Source organism: Equus asinus, chromosome 8 (genome assembly GCF_041296235.1).
Source record: "Equus asinus isolate D_3611 breed Donkey chromosome 8, EquAss-T2T_v2, whole genome shotgun sequence".
In the NCBI taxonomy this organism is placed as follows: domain Eukaryota; kingdom Metazoa; phylum Chordata; class Mammalia; order Perissodactyla; family Equidae; genus Equus; species Equus asinus.
Genome location: NC_091797.1, coordinates 30,629,260 through 30,648,503, shown reverse-complemented (window position 1 = coordinate 30,648,503; position 19,244 = coordinate 30,629,260). Strand labels below are relative to the sequence as shown.

At 54.0% G+C, this 19,244-nt stretch overlaps 2 protein-coding genes across 5 annotated transcripts; both read right to left on the bottom strand.

Annotated features, from left to right (window-relative positions):
- Positions 1 to 784: 784 nt before the first annotated feature.
- Positions 785 to 8,333, bottom strand: RGL2 (ral guanine nucleotide dissociation stimulator like 2). Of its 4 annotated transcripts, none has more exons than XR_011505024.1 (18): positions 7,862 to 8,232; positions 7,436 to 7,635; positions 6,070 to 6,153; positions 5,631 to 5,809; positions 5,450 to 5,500; positions 5,071 to 5,368; positions 4,550 to 4,801; positions 4,363 to 4,466; positions 4,187 to 4,271; positions 4,036 to 4,104; positions 3,778 to 3,852; positions 3,156 to 3,188; positions 2,914 to 3,035; positions 2,722 to 2,817; positions 2,530 to 2,638; positions 2,131 to 2,324; positions 1,588 to 1,702; positions 785 to 1,461 (listed from the first exon to the last, which is right to left on the bottom strand). XR_011505024.1 is itself a non-coding variant. In XM_044776387.2 (18 exons), exons 2-18 carry the CDS (start codon positions 7,592 to 7,594, stop codon positions 1,250 to 1,252), a joined length of 2,334 nt encoding a protein of 777 aa, XP_044632322.2. In that variant the 5' UTR covers positions 7,595 to 7,635; positions 7,862 to 8,299; the 3' UTR covers positions 785 to 1,249. The 4 variants fall into 4 exon arrangements, 2 of the variants coding, with proteins under 2 accessions (XP_044632322.2, XP_044632321.2); XM_044776387.2 differs by having other exon boundaries at positions 2,131 to 2,421; positions 7,862 to 8,299; XR_011505023.1 differs by lacking the exon at positions 7,436 to 7,635 and having other exon boundaries at positions 7,862 to 8,333.
- A 381-nt stretch (positions 8,334 to 8,714) lies between these two features.
- On the bottom strand, positions 8,715 to 19,225 carry TAPBP (TAP binding protein). The gene is made up of 8 exons (XM_014846325.3): positions 18,895 to 19,225; positions 18,559 to 18,729; positions 18,093 to 18,353; positions 12,227 to 12,625; positions 11,531 to 11,872; positions 11,354 to 11,443; positions 11,162 to 11,199; positions 8,715 to 10,346 (listed from the first exon to the last, which is right to left on the bottom strand). The coding sequence occupies exons 1-8, from the start codon at positions 18,929 to 18,931 to the stop codon at positions 10,335 to 10,337; spliced, it is 1,350 nt and encodes a 449-aa protein (XP_014701811.2). The 5' UTR covers positions 18,932 to 19,225; the 3' UTR covers positions 8,715 to 10,334.
- Between the last annotated feature and the right edge of the window lie 19 nt (positions 19,226 to 19,244).

Sequence of the window (19,244 nt, the reverse complement as noted above, 5' to 3'; positions counted from 1 at the left end):
CCCTTTCCACTGTATATGTACATCACCTACATTACTCCCTCAGGTCCACATTTTTGGAACTGCAATCTTTCTATGGCAGAGGAATCCTTCTTTCTCGAGACTAAAATTTGAAATGTCTCAAACCTACTACTTGCCTGTATGTACAACCGTTAACTCCCACTTATCTTGGTTGGCACTCCTCTTTAGGAAATATGAGAAGGGCATTTACAATGTAACAATTGTTGGAAAGGGCAGTTTAATTGAAGAACTTACAGTTCTCTACCTGAGACCCCAGGGTAAACTGCGGTGATCCTTTTTGCTATGATTGCTTGTCATCCCCCAGGTAGCCCTGGCATCCCTCTTAATCCTTTTAAACCTCTCTCTTCCCAGAATTTGTTTGAAGATAGTTTAAACTGACTTAAAATCCCAAAACATAATGTTTTGTGATGTTTTAAGTTCTCCAAGTTTGTACATTGTCCACAAAGTTGTTCTTCCATTTCTTTGTCTTAATTTGTTTTAGAAACTTGCAGCCAGGGGAGGTCTTCACACTGATCACTTTAATTGGGTGGCTGCTAGTTGACATGGGTCTCTGACAACTGAGGAGAAAAATTTAAGAGCAAAGAAAGGGACCAGGGGTGGAGAAATAAGCCATTGTGAGGAAACCATTTTCCCCAGCAGCTCACTTTCAGCTCTTCGTGGGGATAGAAAACACTGGGCCCCTTCTTGTTCCATGGTGTCTGCCTTCAGCCAGCTCCCCACCCTCACTCCCAGCAGCTAGTTCCCACACACTGCAAGGACAGGGGAGTAGAATTCAGGTAGTGTTTTGGTTTATTATCTTAGTGTCACAGTGACAGGATCCCCCAGAGTAGGACAAAGAATTCCTAGTAGAACCTGCTTTGTGCCATCTCCTCCCCAGAGCTCAGAGCCTCTAGGCTTTTCCTCTCCCCTTACTTCTAGGCCTTTCCTTGGCCCTGGCATGCTAGAATATGGCTAGGAATCAGAAAATGATCCCTTTCCCCAGCACTAGCCGTGTGCTGCATTCATGGAAAGTGGGGAGCTATACACAGGTGTCCAACCTGGTTACCGAGATTACCAGTTCCTACAGGGCTGGCTCTCATGTGTCTGGTAAATTAGGGGCACTTCACTGCCCCAGGGTGGTTAGCCACCTTTCTGGATTTTTTCCCAGTGCGACCTAACTGCCACCATTCAGGATGGCTACCCACATCTGGTGTGGCCACCATGAGTTTTGTGAGCCAAGAGGGCTTCCTCCTCAGAACAGTGCCCGGGCGATCTTCCTCCCTTTGGCCTTGATCCTGGGAAAGGAGCCCCCTCGTCCCTCGCTTGGGGGAGTTCCTGAGGCAGAGGGACTGCTGGTGAGGCCCAGTGTAGCGGCCGAGGGCCTTCGCCGCTGCCGCAGGAGGAAATCGTGTGAAGCTCCATCCATAGCATAGAAGACATTAGCCGAGGGTGGGATGGTCAGCTCTGTAGGTTCAGAGAGGGGGTGTCAAGCACAAACACAGTCATTCCCCCAACAACCACCCGGATGTGGAAGCTCTCCCACTGGGGGGCACCACTCTCCTGAGTCTGCCTCCCCTCACGGCCTCTGACCTCGCTCCCCTGGTAGCAGCTGCACTAGCTCATACTCCGAAGCCACCGCAGAATCACGATTGTTTTTCTTAAGGACACGACTGATGACACTTGGAGCCTTGTCCTGGCTTGTCACCTGGCACCACAGGAGACCAAAAGAGCAATAAATTGGCCATGATGACCTCTATTTCCCATCCTTTCAACCCTAGCTACTGATCCCAACCAAAAAAGGTTACCCATGTCCAGCACTTCAGAGTGAACAGGGAAACCCAATGTGGTGGCTCTCCGTACTCCACAGGCCAGCCTACATGGTGCCCAGTGAAACAGGGCTGCTTCCCTGTGGGCAACTGCTGTTGGTTAGGAAAACCTAATATGGCCACCAAAAGTTCAAGGTGCAGCAGCTAATGCAAAGTAGCCTTCAAAATAAAACAGGGCTGTGAAAACCAAAGGTCAGAATTAAAACTACAATCATCCTCCCATTTGGCCGTTCAAACCTTAGACAACATCTATCATCCCACAAGGCACCATCCTTCACCCCCACCTCCCAGCCCAGGGATCCCTCACCAAAATGCTCTTGTAGACGCTGCCATCTTCCCCCAGCTCCATTTGGACGCGGATGATTCGGCAATCAGAGGCTCCTGACCCAGACCCCCCTGCCCCGTATCCGGTCCCCCTGGAGGCCCCTTCTGTACCCCCGCTGAGCGGGGAGCCACAGGAGGCTGAGCGGCGGTGACCTCGAGAAGGCCTAGGGGAGGAGGCTGGGGGAGAGAGGTGGCTGGGGTCAGCTGGACTGTGCAGGGATGGAGTGCTTTCCAGGGCAGTGTCCAGAGACGAGACAGACGGCCACTTCATGTGCTGGGGACAAACAACATGGGGAACTGGCGTGAAGGCAGGGAGGTCAAGGAAGAAACATTCACAGAGTCAGGGTGAGTGTTGAGGTCAGAGGTCAAGAACAGAGCTCACCTGGGCTAGCCGGGTCAGCAGAGGAGCAGGAGTTCCAGGCACCTCATCTCCGACACTGGGCCGGTCCCAGGAGACCAGGGGGGTGGGACCCCCAACAGAACCCAGAACCCTGGAGTGGCAGGAGATTGGGAAGGTCAGAGGAAGAAGGGCAAGTCTCTTGGAGACTTGCCCCCCAACCGCTGACTCTCTCACTCTGTCCACTGTGAGACGACCAGCATTGGCCGAAGCACCCGTGGGGCAGGAGGGTCACTGGTACCAGATGGCTCCACCTCACAGGACACACGATGGCTGAGGAGGGGGGCAATGGCCAGAGATTAGGACATGATACACTGACCCTCACACCCAGCCTGAGCCCTGGAGTCTCAACCTCACCCAGCCAGTCACCTCTGGGCCTCTGTCAGTGACCGGAGCCCCTGTAGCCACTGCTGGATATCAGGGTCAGGTCGGAGGTCATAGCCACGACATTCATTCTGGAGCCGCCGCAGCTCAGAAAGGACAGCAAACTCCTAAGAAGGAGACTTCAGACTGCAGGAGCCAAAACTCAGGGAGCCCTGACTTTCCCCTCCCTCTTCCCTTTCTGGGACACAGCTAGGGGTGTCTAGCATCCCACCCATCACTCCCCTCACCTTCCTCCGCTTGTCAAAATTGATGTATCCATTCTGCAAAGATAAGGGGGATCGGGTGAGAGTCCCAACCCTGCCACACAGAGACCATGGCCCCTCTCCCAAACACCACATCCACATCCAACTCATACACACTTCCCTCGGCCTCTTGACTCCTCCATCCCGCCCCCTCCTTCCCCTCCTGTCTCTCATGGCCTAAGCACTCTACCTTACCCTTTACATTGAACATCACTGTGTCCACTTCACAGATGAGAAAATTAAGGCTCCGAGAGGATAAGGAATTTGCCCCAGGTCCCAGTATTTGTGTATTTAACAAACTACATATGCTTACATTTCAGGTAAGGTACTCGCCAAATGTTAATTCATTTAACCCTCATAATAACGAGCTGATGTAGATACTGTCACTAGTTTCCCATTTACAGATCACTAAGGCACAAAGAGGTTAAGCAACTTGCCAAAGCAACAGAACCAGAACCCAGCAATCTGGTTGGTTCCAGGGTCCTGGCCCTCAGTGCTTAAGGGCTTAGGCACGCCTTGCAGCCCCTTTCTGGAGGGACAGCTGTGTGACCCTGAGGTCCACTTGTTCCATCATTGCAATGCACACACAAACACACACACCACTGACCTCCAGCTCATCCTTGGAGGCTGCATCCAGCATCACGAGGTCCTTCAAGAAGGTGCCAAGGTATGGGACCACACCCTGAGGTCAGAGATCAGAGTCAGACACCCCTACCACAGATCTGAGGGCTCTCCATCCCTCTACTTTCCTATCCCATTGCCTCAGAGGACAAACTTAATTCTCCTCACCCACTGGGCCTCCCCTTTCCATCCCTCAGGCTGCTTCCCCCACACACTCCATGACCAACCCCCACTAGTCACTCACCCCACCCCGGGAGCCAGACCTCGGGGCCTTCTTGGAATTTGGCTCCAGCGAGGGCTGCAGCTTCACCTCCTGGTGGTGACAGAACAAGGGGATATGCGAGTGGGGCGGGGAGAGCAGGGATGGCTGGGAACGCCAGGGAATAGGGCCTTACCTGCAGGAGTAGCTCCCGGCTCTGGGAATAGTTATCCTCCTCAGAGAAAATCTGGCAAAGGCTAGAGAAGACTCTGACACTGTCCCTGGGGGATGGAGGGCAGCAGTCTTGAGGATGGGCCTGGCTTGCCCACCCCTTCCCAGCCTGCCCCCGGTCCAGTGCCCCATCCTCCCCACCTGGCTGCTTCCCCCCAGGCTGCCCGAAGCCTGTGGATGGGGCTGGACTGCAGGGCCGATATAACAGCATAAACCGAAGAGAAGTTTCGGAGCAGACGGCACTCCTGTGGGGGTCACAGAGGGAGGCCATAGCTGTGGGACCTCTCTCCACACCACAGTCCCCATCAGGGCCGATCCTCTCTCTTACCTCTGCCACACGGATCCACTTCTCCAGGAGCCGGGCCCTCTGAGGGGGACGGAGTGGCCGTACGGTCACCTCCCCAGGCCCCTCTCCAATTGAGGTAGCCCCCAGGACAGAACTGACCACTGCCCCTGCCACCTTATTGAACTGTGTGACAGTAGCTCGGACAGATGGGCAGAGGTGGGAATGTCCTGGCCGGTCTCTGTGCCCCCACAAGCTCCCCAGGCACTGAGAGGGGACCAGATTGAGAAACAGCTCCTGCCGGGCAGAGGTTGGAGGTTAAAGTTCATAGTCAAGTGAGGTCAGCCTTCCAGTACCAGGGGTGTAGGGATCTCAGGTAGCCAAGGAACCAGAGGGGCACAGGGCTTGAGGGAAACAACCAAGGGGAAATAGGGAAAGGTCAAAACTAGGTGGACAGAGGAGGCTGGGAGCTGGGTAGGGAAGGGCTGGAAGCAAGGAAGGGATCTGGAGTCAGGGAAGGTTAGTAAAGGGGCCAGGGGCATCGGGGTCAGAGGTCAGGGTCTCACCGCATCTAGCAGGGTCAGCTGTTCGGCCAAGTGGTCAGCGAGGAACACCAGGACATCCGTGGGGTCAGCAGGGGAATCGCCGGGGAGGGCCAGGGGCTTAGGAAGGTCGGAGGCCTGGGGGGCCACCCGGGACCGGAGGTTGCGGATGAGGTCAGCGCTGCCCCCCCCAACACCCTCCCCTGCTGCATACCCTGTACGAAGCAAGAAGCCCTCAAGCCGGTCAAGCTGACCCTTGACCTCAGAGCCAAAATCCTCAGGGTGAGAGGCCAGCCAGGTTGACAGTACAGAGATGGCTACCCTGGGAGAAGGAGGATCCAGGGGTCAGCCGTCAAGGAGCAGCTCGGACAGACGGGCTGTGAGGTTATGAGGGCTCACTCACCCTTTAGTCCTCTCTAGTTCATCAGTAGGATGAGATTCAAGGGCCTCCAGTCTGGGGAGGGCAAGAGATTCTATCTGTCTATTTTTTCCAAACCCCCAGTGGCTTTGACTATTTGGGTGGGATATTCTGGCTTTAGAAAATCCAGACACCTCCATGACCCTTGGACCATTATGACCCTGACCTGTCAGCCACAAGTCCAAGCAGGGCAGGTGTGGAGGTGAAGGCCCGGTGGGTGGCCAGAAAGGCTGATGTGAAGGTCACATCAGCCCCTGATGTCCGGGCATCCAGCAGGTGTCTGACCAGGGCCTCCAGAGTGCCAGCTCGGAGCCTTCGGGAGGAACGCGGGGGAGGCGTTGGGGCCTGGGCGGGGAGAGAGGACCAGTCACTCACCCTTTAAACTTCAACTCTGCCCCTAGATCTCTGGGGAAAATCCCAGACCTAGGAGATGGTCTAGGCTCATTATATTAAGATTCAGAGAGGGCAAAAATCTTGACCCAAGTCATACAGCAAAGTCTAGGTCTCCAGACTTTCAACCTAGCACTCTGGCCAGAAAGTCGACCAGGGGAAGGGGAACTGGGAAGTGATGGGTTAGAGGTGAGAAGCCAAAGTTATGATCTCACCAAGGGATCAAGAAGCTGATACTGGCGGCTTGTGACAGTAAAGATGGCACCATCCTCCTCCTCATCCCAGACAGACACAGGGGCCTGGAGGAGCAAGGAAGGGGAAGTCAGATAGTCCCACACCACCCCCCACTGCCCCCAGCCCTTACCCCCAGGCTCTACTCCTCCCTCTGTACCCCTCACCTGTGGTGGCGGGGGACAGTACCAGCGAGTGCGAGGGGTGGGGGGGGCTGGTGACCCCAGGTCTCCCCCACTGGGGCCCAAGCAGCCCCCCCCAAGCCGCCTCAGGGCCCGGTGGAGTCGGGGGGGTTGCAGTGGGGGAGTGGATGTAATGCAGGAACCCTGATCCTGGAGATTGCCGAAGCCCTTTCCCCCCGGAGCTGAACCCAACGCAGCAGAAAAGTAAGGTGCAAAGGAGAGGAGAGGGAAGCAAGAGAGGGAGACAGGCAGAGGCAGAGACCTTGAGAAGCTGAAACCTCAGTCACGGGCACAGCCGCATGCTCCGCCCTCCCCCGCAGGAACTGGCCAAGCTCAAAGAGGGGGTCCTTCCCCTTAGCCCCCTTCCCCCTGGCCCCTCAGCCCTGGAGACCCCCTCAAGGTGGCGGCTCCGATCCCGGTACAGGCAGGAGAAGGGGAAGTGAGGATGATGTCGGGGGGTAGACTCACAGAGTCACATGGCCCCGGCCCCTCCCCCAGCCGATCCCGAAAAACCAGCCCTGCCAGTCACCCTGACCTCACCCAGCCCCTAGACCCAGGAGTCCAGGGCCCGGGGCCCCAAATCCAACTTCTGGCCGCTCCTGAGGCCCCCAAACCTGCTCCTGGCCACCACCATTAGTCCCGGAGGAAAGCAGGTGACCACCACCCACTCAACCTGGGATCGTCCCTCGAGGTCCAAGAACCCTGGCTTCCCGCCTCCGCCCAGCGCCAGGCGGGAAATGGGGGAGGGGTCACGAAATCGAAGGGTTCCCTCCCCAATCCCAGAGTCAGAGGAGCCGGTTACTGTGGAAACAAACCCCTCCCCGCCAAACAAAAACAAGGGGAGACAGGGACCAAGACACAATGCCCAGAGAGGCAGGCACGCTCAGGCACAGGCGGAGAGGGCCAGAGACCCGCAGGAGAGCCAGCCAGCCAGACGCTCCAGACAGTAACAGGGCAGGTTCCTGCGGGCAGGTCCTGAGTCACAGTGCCACAGAGAACCACAGAAACGCCGGGACTCCCGGCAGCGGGGAGACGGGCAGACACCCAGCAGGAGGCGCGGAAATAACTGAGACAGACAGGAAGAGACGGAGGGACACAGAAACACGGAGAGAAAAGGTGGAGAGTCTCCGAAATACATACCCACTACCTCCCACCACCCGCATCTCACCTCGTCTTCTTCCTCCTCCTCCTCTTCCTCCTGCCCCCCGCCCACGCCCCGGCCACCTGGGCCCCCACCCTCTTCGGGGTCTCGACTCCGGAAGCTGCTCAGCACGACTCCCCCGGGGGGGCTCGTGTCCCAAAGCAGCCGCAGGGGCCGCGGGAGCATGGCCGAGTGAAGGAATCAGCGGGGTCGGGCCATGGGGGCGCCTGGGGAGAGACAGTAGGGGGGCAGGTGGAGAGTCAGGTGGGCGCGGGGGAACCAAGAGGGGAGGGACGCGGGTGAGTGTCTAGGTAACCGGATGGGAGTCCCGCAGGGAGGCGGGGGCGGGGGCGGGGGGCGACACAGGGGTAGAATAGGTCCTTTTTGCATTTTGGGGATGAGTGGGTCACGAGTACGGCAATGGGCAGGGTCATAGGGTGCTCTGGCTCTGACCTGCTCGGGAGGGGTGGGGGCAGCGCGGGTCCCGGGCCGCTGTTCCCGTCGGTCTCCGGCCCCTGACCGAGTCCCCGGACCAAGTCCTTTCCCCGGCTTTTCCGCAACCCCCTGTACCCCCCCGCAAGGCTCCCGGGCCCTCCCGCCCTTTCCGCTCCCCCCACGTCCGCCCGCTCCGAGAGCGGGAGCCAAAAAGGGAAGGAAGTGAGGACAGGAGCCAGGGCCGCGGACTAGGGGAGCGCTGGACGCCCAGGGGCCGGGACCCAGGAGCCCGGGTCCCAGCTCCGCTGTGCTCAGGCCCCCTCCATTCCGGGATCCTGGAGCCCACGTCGCCCCGCACTGTATTGGGATAAAGATTCCAGTCTTCAGCCCCCAGGGGAGGGCAAGAGCAGAGTTTGACATTCCCCTGCCCCACACAACGTCATGGCGAGAACTCCCGCTGGCAGCGTTTCAGGCGAGGAGAGACCCATTCCTCCACCCACAGGGTTACAGTCCGCACCCCCACCCACGCGTGCAGCGGACGGAAATCCACTCCGGGTTTTCCGAAGAGCCCTGGGTGGCCGCCCTCTCGTAAGGGGGCGGAGCAGGAAGCCGCCGCATCCGGCTCCAGAGTCGGCGCTCCGGGGTTTCCGGCTCCAGGCCGGGATCTCGGCTCCCCGGCGATCCTCCCCGCGAGAGCCTGTCGCTGGAGGGGGCCTGTTCAGCATGGGTGTCGCCCGACCCCCAACTGTTTCGAAGGGGCGTTGGGTGTCGCCAAGGCGTTTGAGAGGTCGGGGTGACTGGAAGGGACCAGAGGTGATTGGAAGAGCCACGGCGCTTGGACAGGGGAAACCGGGTAGAATGACACATCCCATTGGAAGCACTGGAACACAACTTTATTCCCACATGTTAGACCCGCTCCCCGCGTCGGTCTGGGCGACCGTCCTGCTCCTCAGAAGTCCCTAAGCCGAGCCGCCGCTTCCTTCGTCCCATAGTCATTTGATCCAACACCTGTTATTGAAGACTTAGGACGAAAGACTCCAATTTCTTATGTTGAGCGCCCTCCAGTGGGCGCCAGGCGTGTGCGGCGCGGGGCCTACAGCAGTGGACAGACAGGCCGGTCCTTGCCTTCGAGGGGCCGACAGTCCGGGACAGGAGACAGGCATTTAGGAAGGACTGCGCAGTCACTTAAACACAGCCGTGGTGAGCCGCACAAGAGGGGCACGCGGCGGTCTGAGGGGAATGGCGAGGCTCACCTGATCTGGAGCCCAGGGAGGGCGAGGGTGGACCAGGCAGAGGGAACAGAGCACTGGGCCCCGGGGAGGGCGGGAGGCCAGTGAAGGAAAGGCATAGCCGTCGATGTGATGAGCACTGAGAAGAGGGCCAGAGGGCACTAGGTGGGGTGGAGAGGTAAGCAGTTGATCCAGCGCGGGAGAGGCGGAGGCCAAGGCAAGAAGAGTGGATTTGATCTCTAGAACACGGGTTCTCCAAGTGTGGTTCCTGCCCCAGAGGTCCCTGAGACTATTTCCAGGGGTATGCGAGGTCAAGACTATTTTCATAACAATACTAAGATGTTATTTACCTATTTCACCATCATTCTCTAAAACATGTACATGGGAGTTTTCCAGAAGTTCGTGTGTATTGACATTGCCTTCACAGTTAATGAAATGTGTGCTTGTGGTGCTTGTGTATTCTTGTGTTTTAGTTTTTCTCAGTTTTAAGTTCTAATACAATAAATATAGTTATAACTCACATGAGCAAATGCTCTTTAGAGTCCTTGATGATTTTTAAAAGGTCCTGAGACCAAAAATTTTGAGAACCACTGCCCTAGAGCTCCAAGAAAGTGAATGCCATAGATTTGTGGTTTTTACAAAAGCATTCCAGGGGGCGGGCCAGTGGCCAAGTGGTTGAGTTTGCCTGCTCCATTTCAGCAGCCCGGGGTTCTGCCAGTTCGGATCCTTTTTTTTTTTTTTTAATTTTTTTTTTTTTGAGGAAGATTAGCTCTGAGCTAACTACTGCCAATCTTTCTCTTTTTGCTGAGGAAGACTGGCCCTGAGCTAACATCTGTGCTCATCTTCCTCTACTTTAATGTGGGACACCTGCCACAGCATGGCTTGCCAAGCAGTGTCATGTCCGCACCCGGGATCCGAATCAGTGAACCCTGGGCCGCTGAGAAGTGGAACATGCGCACTTAACCGCTGCACCACCAGGCCAGCCCCAGTTCAGATCCTGAGTGCAGACCTGGCACTGCTCCTCAAGCCATGCTGAGGCGGCATCCCACACAGCAGACCTAGAAGGACCTACAACTGGAATATACAACTATGTACTGGGGGGCTTTGGGGAGAAGAAGAAAAAGAAAAAAAAGCATTCCAGCCACGCAATGGAAGGAGATTGGAGGGAGCAGGAGCAGACGATGGCACAGTATTTGGGAGAGCTACTACAGTAGCTCAGACCAGAGATGATGGTGGCTTCCCCAGGATGGTGGTGAGGGCTCTCACTGGGCTTTCTGGAAGAGAAGTAAAAAAAGAGGTGAGGAATTCTGGGTTTTATAAAGCAGGGTGAAGTTCTCATGGTCAGTCCAGAGATAAATGAACCATCATGGGCACAGAGAGTGGGAGAAGAATGGGGCTCACATTTCCTGTGTGTTTTCTGCCTGGCTTTTGGGGCTTGCCTGGTGACTTGGTTAAGTTCACAGGCTCAGCGTCTGCGGCTGGGGGTTGGCAGGTTCAGATCCTGGCTGCAGACCTAGCACCGACTGTCAAGCCATCCTGTGGTGGCGTCCCACATAAAACAGAAGACTGTCACAGATGTTAGCTCAGCGACAATCTTCCTCAAGCAAAAAGAGGAAGATTGGCAACAAATGTTAGTTCAGGGCCAATCTTCCTCACAAAAAATAAACACCTGGTTTTGAAGACTTAGAATGGAATAAAAGACTATAATTTCTTATATTGATTATATGTGAAATGATAATATTTTTGATATAGTAGATGAAATAAAGTGTATTATTAAAATTAATTTTATCTGTTTCTTTTTACATTTTTAGATTTAAATTCACATATGTGGCTTGCATTATATTTCTATGGGACACCACTGCCTAAGTAATTTTTTTTATCCCTGCACCCAAAGCAGCTGAGGTGTTGGTGAAGTAAAGTTCAAGGGCTCCTACAGTTACAATGGTAGTGGCAGGACTTAACCCAGGTCTGTGTGAATTCCAAGTCCGGGTTCTGCCCACGATGCCAGCAGCCTCCCTCCGTGGGTGAGAAGTTGGGAGGAGGGGATCAAATGAGAGGGGAAAGGGAAGGGAAGGTGGAGCGCTGTTACCTTCTCCTCTGAATCCTTGGAAGTGGACCAGTAGGCAGCTGTGGAGAGAGAATGAGAAGGGATGTTATGTTATTGAGAAGGGATGTTATGTTATATGGTAGGGCAGAGGGGTGAGTGTCAGGCTTCTGGGAGCAGGCAGGGAGTGTCGGCCAGTCAGTAGAGGGTCCCTGTCGGGGTGGGGCTCACACTCACCGGCCCAGCACAGCACCTTGATGAGGCCGAGGAGGAGAAAGGCAGACAGGAAGAGGCCTATGCCGTCCTCCAAGGAGGGCCGGGAGAGACCTGGCAGGCAGAAGGGGCGACGAGGGTGAGTTTCACAGTATCTCCCCCATCGCCCGCCCTCGGCGTCTCGATCCTCCTGGCTCTTACCCGCCACCTCCAGGGTGACCTCAGCGCTGCGTCCCAAGGCGGGCAGGCTGGTGTGGTGGACACGACAGGCATAGCGCGCCCCATGCTGCTCGGCGGTGACCGGGGGCGGCTGCAGGTGCCCAGAGAGGCTGACAGAGCCATCCGAGTGGTGGCGCAGGGCCGAGAGCCAAGTCTGTCCCTTGGCTTTCTGAAAACCGCCCTCTGGGCCGCCCCGGAGCTCCCATTCCACCTCCAGGCCTTCCGGGGGGTAGAAGTGGGACACGAGGCAGAGCAACTCCGGAGGTGCCTCCCCGGGGGCAGCCCATACAACAGGTGCTGGCATCAGGGACACCTTGGGGGGCTCTGGGGAGAGAGCAGGAAAGGAGCAAGGGGGGAATCAAACCACATTGTCCTTTCTCAGAGACTCTCAGTTTGCCCTCTGGCTTCCCCCAAACTGAGGGACGTTTGGATATTTTCTTCCAGGACGCAGAAACCACTGACTCCCCACTGGTGCTTCACAGGAATCCCCATGCCAAAGCCCCCATTCTCAGGGACCCCTATTCCCTCAGATTCGGAAACCTTCATCCCAAAGACCCTCTGATTCCCAGCGACCCCAATCTATCTCCCCACACTCTTCACCATCCCTCCCCCATCATGGTGGCCCCATAATCCCAGTGCCTACCCTCTACCAGTGGGAACCCCTGTTCCCCAACTCACTCTGCACAGCGAGCTCCAGGGTAACCTGCCCTTGCAGGTATGGCAGGTGTACGGTGGCCAGATAGGTGCCCTCCTGGAAGGGCTGCACAGCCGGTAGCCAGAGGGTCCCATTTCCAGTCCATGGACCCCACGGCTCGTCATCATCCCAAGCAGCAAACACCACTGCCCCATCTTGGGCAGCTGGCATTTGCGCAGCTAGCCCAGGAGTTGCAGCGAGGACCAGGTGCCCCTTACCCAGGTGCTGGCGTCGCCACTCCAGCCCAAAGGGAGGGGGACCTGGGGCCAGAGATGTAGCGGCCTCAGGGGTGGGGGGCACGTAGGCAAAGCTCAAGTCCAGCAGAGCATCTTCTCCTAGTCGGATTCGAGGGCTGGGGGTGTGGGTGAAGACAGTCAGCACAGCTGGGGAAAATGGGGAGAGAGACGAAGGAGTGGGAGGGGCATGAGGGAGAGAAAGAAGGAGAAAAAAATAGAGAAATGGAGTTATCGGAAGGACTCAACTCCCCACCCCTCAGAGGACACCTCCTTTTCTGATACTCACCGTCTCCTGGCCCTCCCTGCAAACCCCCTTTGCTCTGGGACTAGGTGGGACCCAATGTGGCTGAGAGTGAGCAGAGAGGTCTAGAGGTGAAGGGGACAGTGAGTGGGTGTGGCCCTTGAAGGCTGCTCTGAACACATAGACCTCTGGAGCTCTGGGGACAGGGGGATCCAGGTGCAGTTCTGACACAACCTGAACCAGTCTAGTCTCCATGCACCACTCTTTTTTTTTTTTTTAATGATTTTTTTTGAAGAGTGGCCCTGAGTTACATCTGTTGCCAATCCTCCTCTTTTTTTTTCCTCCCCAAAGCCCCACAGCATGGCTTGATGAGAGGTGTGTAGGTCCATGCCCAGGATCCGAACTGGCGAACCCCAGCCCACTGAAGCAGAGCACAAGAACTTAACCACTTGCCACGGGCTGGCCCCCACCATGCAGCACTCTTGAAGAGCCAAGACTTTCTTTGTTTGCTGGTGAAGACAGTGGTGACTCATGCCAGTCAATCCTATGGTGCTGCACAGAGTACTTACTGACTCTGGAAGGTTCTGGCTCTAGCCTAAACCTGAACACAGGCCTCTATGCTCTACTGAGGCAGTGTAAGCTGGTTAAGTGCCTGGAGCCTGGCTGCCCTGGTTAATCCCCAGCTGCAGCTGTTTATATGGCCTTGGGCCAGTTACTTTGCTTTTCCATGGCTCAGCTTCCTAATCTCCTAAATAGGGATAATAATGATGATACAGTACCTAAGTTGTAGTGAGGGTTAAATCATTTAATACCTCTTGCTACCGAGATTTATTCAGTTCCTGAATCTGGATAACAAAGGTACTTATATATGAAAGGTGCTTAGAACGGTGCCCAGGACACAGTAAATCTACAAAGTGTTTGCTGTGATTACACTTAACTGTCTGCCAGACAAATTTAACATGCCGCAACTCAATAGCATCTCTGCAACAACCCCCCACCCCCATACCCATCTTCCCTGCCTTGATGAATGATCACCACCAGCCCCACCCCCGGACACTAAAGGCAAACACTTGGGAGTCACTCAGACTCCTTCGTCTAGTTCATTCATTCAACTAATATTTATTGAGCACCTAGTATACTCAACGTAGAAGACAAAGTGGTAAACAAGAGAGGTAGTCCCTGCCCTCAAAATGCTTACAGTCTAATAAGGGAGACAGATGAGCAAATTGCCAAATATAATGTGCTATGTGCTGTCCCCACTGGGTCCTAATTCTATCTGCCAAATACATCTCACATCTGTTTCCAACTCGAGTTCTCATCAACATACATTTGGATAATTACAACAGTTTCCCCTCTGGTCTCCCCATCCTCGTCTCTCTCTCTCCTTCAATTCGTCCTCCACACTGTGGCCAAACAGTGTGGCTACAAGTCTGATCTGGTCACTTGCCTGCTTAAATATCCCAGCTACCCAGGAAGCCAGCAACTAAAGGCACAGGCTGGAGCGAGATGGACCAGGTTCCATTCCTAGCCCTGGTTCTTACAAGCTGTGGGTACTTGGGCAAGTTACCTCATTGCTCTGCGTCTCAGAGTTCTTCATCTGTGACCTGGGGATAATATCAGTACCTAGTTCCTATGGTTGTTGAAAGGAGTAAATGGGACTGTGCCTATTAAGTGCTTAGAACAGAAAATGCTCGATAAATGTTAGCTATAACTATTTTCACTACTATCATCATCATCATCACAGACTTGCTGCATATCTTGGGAAAATCATTTAATCTGTATTTTCCCCACTACTCCAATGATCTGACCCTTGCCTACCTTTTGTAAGAATCAAGTAAAACAACAGGCTTTTGGCACACACACACACAAAAACTCCTGATGGTTCACTATCAGCTGTAAAGCCCAGTTTTCAGGGCATTTGATGATCCAGCCCCCAACCCACCTTTCCAGACTTCTCTTGCACCCTAAGAACCAGCCCCATAGAATCCCTTTCTTGTAACCAGTAGAAACTCTAATCATTGGGCATTTCTTTGCTTTGGTCATAAGATTCCTTTGAGTTTACAATGTCCCTCCCCATTTTCTCCCAAACATCTAAATACTCCTTGTCCAGCAAGTTACTTCCTCCTAGAAATGTCTGGGTCCTCCAGGTAGAAGTAATCGTTTTTTCTCTTGTGACTATCTTTATGTAATTTTAAATCCTAGCTTCTGAGGCCTACAAGGCTAAACTTCTCTCAACCTCATGGGATTGCTTTCATTCAAGGCAATTTCATTTAGTTTATCAAAATCCAGAAACATACCTTTGACTTGGCAAAAGCAACCCATAGGATTAACACACAAAACCTAAAGGTTTTACAATTTAACCCTTAAGCTAACAGTGCTTAATATTAATGGGCTATTGAAGCAATTTTACACCTAGATCCCACAAACTGGACTCTGTAAAAATACCAATGTAAATACAACAGGGCCAGAACAGGGAGGAAATTTCTACCTGTTTTTGCTGCTTGTATTATATAAGTTTTTACTTTTCTGTTAAAAAAGTGAAAGGTAACAACTATTATAAAATATTACCGAAAAAAAATTAAACCCGAATCTAATCAAGCCTCTAGATCTAACTACCCATTTGTAGGAAATATGGAGGAAAAAGGAACGTGGGAAATGACACAAGGAGGAAACAATTGGCCAAATACAGAATATGGGAAATTCTACAGAACAAATGACCAATCAATGGCGAAAGGGAAGGGGGCAATTATAAAATAAAAGAGACTTAAGAGACAAAACGGTTATGTACTTCCCACCCCGACTTCGCCCCCAATTCATATGTTAAAAACTTAAACCCCAATGTGACGATATTTGGAGATAGGGGCTGTGAGGAGGTGATAAAGATTAAATGAGGTCCTGAGGTGGAGCCCTAATCTGATAGAGCTTTGCCCTTAGAAGAAGAAGAAGAAACAGGAGAGCTCTCTCTCTCTCCTCCAGGTAAGGACACAGCCAGAAGGCAGCCATCTGCAACCAGAAGGGGAGGGTTCTTCCCAGACACCAACCCTGCCAACACCTTGATCTTGGACTACCAGCCTCCAGGGCTCTGAGAAAATGAATTCCTGTTGTTTGAGCCGCTAGTCTATGATATTTTGTTATGGCAGCCCGAGCAGATACAGCAACCAAATAGAATATTTGAACCTGTTTTTGATCCTGATTTGAGCAAATCAATCATGAAATAACATCATTGAGGCAATTGGGAAAATTCTAATATAGGCTAGGAATTAAACGATATTAAGAATTATTTTTTGTTAGGTATGAGGACGGTATTGTGGTTGTATTTTTTTTACAGTCCTTATTTAACAGAGATTGAAGTACTTATGAATAAAAGAATATGATGCCTGGGATATACTTTAAAACACTTCAGTAAAGAAAAGAAGGTGGGGAGGAGGGTAGATGAAACAATTTGGTGAAATGTAATAACTATACAAGTGGGTGATGGGTGTATGGGTGTTCATTATACGATTCTCTCCACTTTTGTGTATCTTTGAAATTTTCCATAACAAAGTTTTAAAGGAATGATGAGAATTAAATATCACACACAAAGTATGTTAACAAAGTATCTTTGTCAACAAACAATTGAATGTATTTGATAATTCATTTGATAAGAAATAATATATAAACCTATATTAGCAAAGTTATCAATGATCTGTGGCCCCAGAAAGACGCCATTTTTAATTTTACATTAAAACAACAACTTTTATTTTCATCAGTCCCTAGTCACACAGAAATGCTTGAAAAGGAAGCCTGAGCACAGCGCTGAGTTTTTTACCCCCCACCCCTGCCATCTGTGAGACACAGATAATCTCCCCCGGGCACTCCCATGGCTTCCTATCTTCACTTCTTTCAAGGCCCAAGTCGCTCCCTAATCTACATTACAATAACCCATGACAAATCTGCCTAGAGCCTTCGTGACAGCAGAATCTACATCTAATCACCCTTGTGACCCTTAAAAGTGCCCAGGGCCACGGAGAGATTCTCATTTAATTCTCCTGGAGTGGGACTCAGGTTTTAGCATATTTTACAAACTTCAAGAGGATTCGTATTTGCAGCCTGGACTGAGAACTACCGGGCCTTAATTTATTCTGGGTGCTAATAAATATTTATTGAATCGGTGAATAAATTAACAAAGTGTCTCCCTTGATAGTCACAACAACGGAAAGATGGGAAACAGCATCTACATTTTACATTCAGTAAAACAGACTCAGAGAGAAAAGGACATTCTCACCCCAGCCCCACCCCCGGTGACGCCAGCAGCCCGGGAAATACCTCTTCCCGCTGGAGAGAGCCACCGTCCCCACAAGGAGCAGTTTGCCTCTGCCCCTTCCCACGGTGGGGTCTGGGGACTAAAAATGAGGCATAGAGAGAGGAGAAGGCTGCAGAGTGGGTGCTGAGTCCGTTTCCCTGGTCCTGTGGGTGATTCTCTCTCAGAGAGGAGGGTGGCGGGGAGGAGGTGCTCCCGAAGGGAGGGTGCAGGGCTTGGCTGGAATTGAGCTGCCGGTCAGGCTGTGTCCTTTGCATAAAATCGCACAAGACTGAGGGAAGCCGAAGACTCTACTCACATCCTACCCACCCTCCGCGGCGAGAAGGGAGAGCTCTTAGATAGCCCGGTCGTATCTTCCCCAGTTCTTGCTTTTTCCGCCCATTCCCTCTCTGCGCCCCAGCCCAGCAAAGTGCCTGACCCCTGGGCCTCACATTGCGTTGCACGATGCAATAAGCGGTCCTTGCAGTGAGAACCATCAAGTCTCCCGCCGTGTCTCTTCCCCCCGCTCCAGCCCACCACTTGGTGACCACAGAGTCAGCGCATCCCCACGCGCCGTAGGACAGAGGCTGTCAGAGGAAGTGAACGCGCTTGAGCGCAAGAGCCTTTCCTTTGCTGACCGCCGCAGCGCGGGACCGGCCGGGTGGGGCTCGAAGGCAGGTTTTCGAAACAGGGTGAACCGCAAAGGTGGGGGTGTCTAGCAACATACAGATCTGGGAGGAGAGGAGAAAAAAGTTCCTGCTTCTGAGCCCCTCCCCACGCCGTCGCCGGACTAGTTTCTTAAGGTCTGGAGTCAGGAAACCCCGCCTCTCTCCAAAGCCCCGCCCTTCCTACCACAAAGCCCCGCCCCCAAAAGCAGGGTTTTGTTTTTTTTGGTGGTTTGGAGGATTTTTACTGGGCAGGAGCTAGAAGAAGCGGTAAAGATAGATTTTTTAATTCCAGCCGAACTGCCTCGCTTTACAATAAGGAAACAGATCCGATGTGGGAAATGACTCGCTCAAGTCCAAATAGCGAGTCACCAGCTAATCTGGACCCTTAGAATTTACCCATTCACTCCACTTCCCCTCCCTAGCTACCTGTTGCCATGGTGATGAGAGCGGGCTCCGGCTGAGGCTCGGACTGTGGTCTCAGGAGGCCGGAGAGGCTGAGGACCTGGCTGGATATGCTGACCATGAGCCAAGTCCCGTCCAGGGCCCGCGGGCAGCTCTGCTCCGGCGTCAAGCCGCTGGCCCAATTCACCGAGGCGGGAAGCAGGACATAGCGGCTCATCTCGCAGTGCGGCGCGGGGGCGCCTGGGGGGTACCGCCTGAAGGCAGTCTGGAGAGCACCCGCGGGGTCTACGAGAGAAGGGAGTTGCAGCTGTAGAGTCACCGCCAGGAAAGGGATTTTCAAATGCACAGACTACCCGGTAGCGCGAAATTTGAAGATAACGAGACTCATTCTACAGAGGGGGAAACTGAGGCCCGAGGTCACTGCGCGACCTAAAGAGGACGGGGTTTCGGTGCAGGCGACAGAGTTGGGAGCGAGTCCGGGATGACTCACCATGCACTTTGAGGTAGAGCTGGGGGTCGAGGTCTGGCCGGGGAGGTGGTCCCCCCGGGCCCTGGCGCAGCAGCAGTGCCGCGGGTTTCTTGGCCAGGCGGCCCCCGCCCGCATCCTCCACGAACCAGCACTCTATCACCGCAGGTCCCGCCGAGACGGCGGTCGCCAAGCCTGGGGGGGACAGCCGCGCGAGTGAGGGCGCGGCCAAGATGTCAGACGACCCGACCTCCCCCCACCCCCGGCGTCAGGCATGTGGCGGGGTTACCTCCCTCCGCTCCCCCCCGCCACCCCCCCCCCCCCCCGGTTCCTAGGCAAAGCGTCGCGGCGTTTGCTCACCCAAAACCACAGCGAGGAGAAAGGACAGGAGCTTCATGGCGCCGCGATCTCCTCAGTCCCGAAGCCTGCTCTTCCCCTTTCACTTTCTCTTTACTCTAAAGGCCAGCGGGAGGGGCGGAGGCAATCGCCGCTCTGGTTAGGTGAGGGCGCGTGTGGGGGCAGGTGTTTCCCCTACGAGCCGAGTAGGGATCCCGGAACATCCTCTTCAGTTCAGGTCTGGGAACCCCAGCCCCGCCCTGCCCTCCTGGACCACCCAGCACCGCCCAGTCCCAGAGCCCTCCCCAATCATAGGCCGGCCCTCCCCTCCACCCCGCGCCCCAGTCGTCTCCCCCCAGAATTCACTTGGCGGA